The 4,075-nt window shown below is 42.9% G+C and overlaps 3 protein-coding genes across 3 annotated transcripts in view; 1 reads left to right on the forward strand and 2 right to left on the reverse strand.

The window, feature by feature from the left end:
* LOC106533336 (unk zinc finger) overlaps positions 1 to 1,372 on the reverse strand; it is a gene marked incomplete at its 3' end in the record, with an annotated part of 7,245 nt that extends 5,873 nt beyond the window's left edge. The window contains 2 exon segments of the mRNA XM_014029603.1: positions 78 to 287; positions 735 to 1,372. Coding sequence (XP_013885057.1) covers positions 78 to 287; positions 735 to 883 — 359 coding nt within the window.
* Positions 1,302 to 3,120, forward strand: LOC106533338 (histone H3.3; the record flags this gene model as incomplete). Its single annotated transcript, XM_014029605.1, is given in 4 exon segments — positions 1,302 to 1,369; positions 2,064 to 2,201; positions 2,278 to 2,431; positions 2,505 to 3,120. Coding segments are annotated over 3 exon segments (411 nt in total). The 3' UTR covers positions 2,634 to 3,120.
* The window catches only part of si:ch211-250n8.1 (uncharacterized), a gene marked incomplete in the record, with an annotated part of 15,356 nt that continues 13,991 nt past the window's right edge, over positions 2,711 to 4,075 (reverse strand). The window contains 1 exon segment of the mRNA XM_014029604.1: positions 2,711 to 3,408. Within this exon segment, the coding sequence (XP_013885058.1) occupies positions 3,207 to 3,408 (202 nt within the window).

The following is a 4,075-nucleotide window of genomic DNA, read 5'->3' on the forward strand; positions in this document are numbered from 1 at the left end:
ATCCATCCATCCATCCATCCTGAATTAAAGCCAGTGTGAGATGATGGTAAACATCAGCAGGTCTCAGCTGCACTCACTCGTCTCCATCAGGACAGCTGCCTGTCCCCTCATCATATTTGGTACAGTAGACATCTGGGCTGTAGTTGAAGGTCCCGTCCCGTCTGCGGATGGGTCTGCGGCGCCGCTGGTTCAGGAAATGCCAGTGGAAACAGGAAAAAGGCCTGTGCTGTGTACATTTATGTTGCACAAACAGGGGACACTGCTCAGTTCGGAACTCCTTCAGATACCTGGAAGACAAGGTGGTAACACACAGTTTTAATGGTTTATATACACAAACATTGTGTAGAATATAACGGTTTTATATACACAAACATTGTGTAGAATATAATGGTTTATATACACAAACATTGTGTAGAATACAACAAGGACTTAGCTAACTCAAAACTGAAACCATTATCAGCTGTTATTACTTCCCCTCCACTACAGGCAGTACTACCACATAATGAAGTACTACCAGAGTTTTCTAAAGGCCAARCATCAGATATAAACTGTGTTTTTATTACAACACAGCTTTAAGAATAGTTCCTGAGCAGGCCTCTTTAAGTTTACAAACACATCACAGCAGAACAACACAGTCCAGACCATGTAAAATCATCTAAAGTTCACTACACAAACCCTGGCTGTGGGTCCGTGTGTGCAGCTGCACGTCGGCTTGTGTAAACCCAGCTACGTACGTGTAATGTTGAGGTTTCTCTGGCTGTACGTTCAGCACGGTTGCGGGAGATGTCGACCCCCCCGCGGGCGAAGACGAAGAGGACGAAGAGGGTCCACCCGTGGTCGTGGCTGCCGAACACGACGGGGGCTGTGGATTTGTTTTCGACATTTAAACAGCTTTARAACCGAAGAAGAAGAAGCTTGTTTTTAGCTTGCTGGCTAGCTGTGCCTGTTAGCTTCCAAATCCGCATTCTCCAACGATGTGCGCATGCGCAACACAAGCGGAAGTAGCAGGAAGGGGACGTAGCGTGGAACTATGGGAAATGGAGTGCAGTCATTGGCTCAGTAATTTCTGTTAAACTTCAAAGGAACTAGCCAGATTAGATCACATACTGTGATAGCGCCACGTAAACAGAACCTGTGTAAAGTTAGATAAGACCTGCTAAAAGGTTCGTGTTGACGTTGTCCGCTCGCTCAATGTGATTGGCTGTTCCGTGTCCAGTTTGTGGGGGGAACCAATGAGCGCACACCATCACAACCATGACGTCACGGGAAGTATTAATACTCGCTTTGGTTCACAGTCTGAGAGAGAAGTCGCTTTGACGAGGAGCAGAAGAGCTGCAGTGAAGACATTAATTAAATTAACGTCGTGAAGGTAAAATAAATGTGTTTTGTTGTGGTTTAACGACAGACAGTGTARGAAACTGAGCTTACGTTGACATTTATTCTTGATTCTGTTGATTGTTTACAGTATTAGCTGGAACATGTTGATTGTTTCTAACATTAGCTGGAACATGTCGGCTCCTACATGTTTGTTCAGTAAAAACAGAACAATGGAGTGTGTAACCGCTGACATCACTCCGTTCATTTACTAAAACAAACCGGTACAATATAACCCAACCTGTAGTGACTGTGTGGTATATTTAATAAAAACAGATAAGATTATTGTGCCTGTGTGACTTCATGCTGTAACTCTGCGGTTCAGGATGAAGCTGAAAATGGCGAGGGTCGAAAAGCAAAGCCGCGCTGTTCGGGCGCCATTTCTTGTGATGATAATGTAGCCTTTAGCATTAGCATTAGCATTAGGTCTGTATGTAGCATAATATCACATCTGACATGAATGACTGTGGAGGACTGTTTTTACCAGCTGTAATGATAAATCCAGTGGTTGTACAGAGGTTTTATCTTTAAATAAAGCTGGTTTATCACTGGAGGCCGACGCCTCTCAGCTGCAGCGTTGGGGGAGGGGCGCTAGTTGTGTTAGCATGTTGTTGTGTGTCCGTGTTTACACTGGTTTCACTCYGCTGTATGACGTGTTCGGGTTTACATGTGTGTTTTCTGTCTTTCAGAAGTAAAGAAATGGCTCGTACCAAGCAGACAGCCCGTAAATCTACCGGAGGAAAGGCGCCAAGGAAGCAGCTCGCCACCAAGGCAGCCAGGAAAAGCGCGCCCTCCACAGGCGGCGTGAAGAAGCCCCACCGTTACAGGTGGGTTTATTCTCACCTGGAGCCTTGTCTTTCTGTTGATCCCCTCCTAAAACCCAAGCTCTCTGCTGCTCCTCAGGCCTGGCACCGTGGCTCTCAGGGAGATCCGTCGCTACCAGAAGTCCACCGAGTTGCTGATCCGTAAGCTTCCCTTCCAGCGCCTGGTGAGGGAGATCGCTCAGGACTTCAAGACCGACCTGCGTTTCCAGAGCGCTGCCATCGGTGCTCTGCAGGTGAGCTGTTGTCCCAGAGTAACTCAGTGTTGTAGTGTAAGTACTGCTTCATATATTTGTTTTATTTGAACAGGAGGCCAGTGAGGCCTACCTGGTGGGTCTGTTTGAGGACACCAACCTGTGCGCCATCCACGCCAAGCGGGTCACCATCATGCCCAAAGACATCCAGCTGGCTCGYAGGATAAGGGGCGAGAGGGCCTGAAGCCATGTGGTCTCTTTGTCCTGACATGCTCCTATTTATCAAACCATTTTGTGGACATTTTTTATTTTATTTTTAAGTTTTGACTTTTGTATTTTTTAGAATAATACAATAAAGGAACCATTCCACAAACGTGATTACACTAAGGGAAGTTTCTACCTGCCACGTTTTGGGTCATCATAAATGTACCCCGTCACATGTCACGCAGTCTTTACCAGCTTTTATTTTTATTTTTCCCCAGAGACAGYGTTTCTTTACTGTAGTACACCATAAAACCACAACACCCCCATCCTGGTGCTCCTCACTGCAGCACCAGGACTTCACCAGGACTTCASCAGTCCTGTTCATTGGCTCTCAGTGATGATGTCACAAACCCTCCCCYTCTTTTCTGGGCTCATTTTTACATGTTTTCTCCAACAAACTTTGGCAGCTACATTTAATATTTATGAAATGTTGTCACATGTCTTTCTATTAAAGGTCTTTATGGATAGAATTGTGTTCAGCAGCTTTTATTCACACAGACGTCATGTTTTATAACATCTTTATTTACAATAAATGATATTTAAATACAGCTGATTACACAAACCATTCAGTRTGCTTGAAACCAGTGGCTGTAAAACAAAAACACTGACTCAGCACAACAGATGTACGAGACGTGATTGTGTGATTGTGTTGTTCCTTACCGATCCGACACACCATTTCTTCGCATTCTTTCATGCAGCTGGCTCTGAACACAACGCAGTGAAATCCAGTTGACTGGGGGGTTTCAGGGGAGTCTCTGAAGGTACAATAACATCATTTATTGGTGGATTTCTCCTAATAATCGTAGGATTAAACAGCTACAATTTATACCTAAAATCTCATGAACTGTGTGTTTCAGCTACTAACTGGAGCACAAAGATAAAAAAAAGTTATTTTAAATGTGCAGTAAGACTGACCCCTACAGGAGACCCTCCTGCTCACATCCAGCTCTTATTAACCAGGAGACTTTACGTTTAATTTCCCTTTGGAATTAAAGTATTCAACTGTACATGGCTGCCATGATCAGAACTGACAAACCTGTAGTCAGTTAATTTACCTAATAAACACTGACCAAATCTTTTAAAGATTTTTTTCCCAAAAACGTAGGGCGGTCAAAGGGTTAAAAATTTAATCTATTAATTCCAAAGTAACTGTGAGTTAATCATGATTAATCTTAAACTTAATATAAAACTTTAATGTATATTGGTAAAATTAATTACTTGAGTTATTAATATCTTTATTTAGAAATAAATTCGGTGCTTATGAAATACATAAAACAATAAATCATGAAAATATCACCTCGACTGCACAAAAACAACAAAAATCAGGACCTAAAAATGCTCCAAACATATGAGTCAGTTAAAGTTTGTGCAAAAATAATGAGGTTAAATCAAGGATTTTCATTACCTATGAATACCTAATAT

This window comes from Austrofundulus limnaeus, unplaced genomic scaffold, assembly GCF_001266775.1.
Source record: "Austrofundulus limnaeus strain Quisiro unplaced genomic scaffold, Austrofundulus_limnaeus-1.0 Scaffold926, whole genome shotgun sequence".
Classification (NCBI taxonomy): Eukaryota; Metazoa; Chordata; class Actinopteri; order Cyprinodontiformes; family Rivulidae; genus Austrofundulus; species Austrofundulus limnaeus.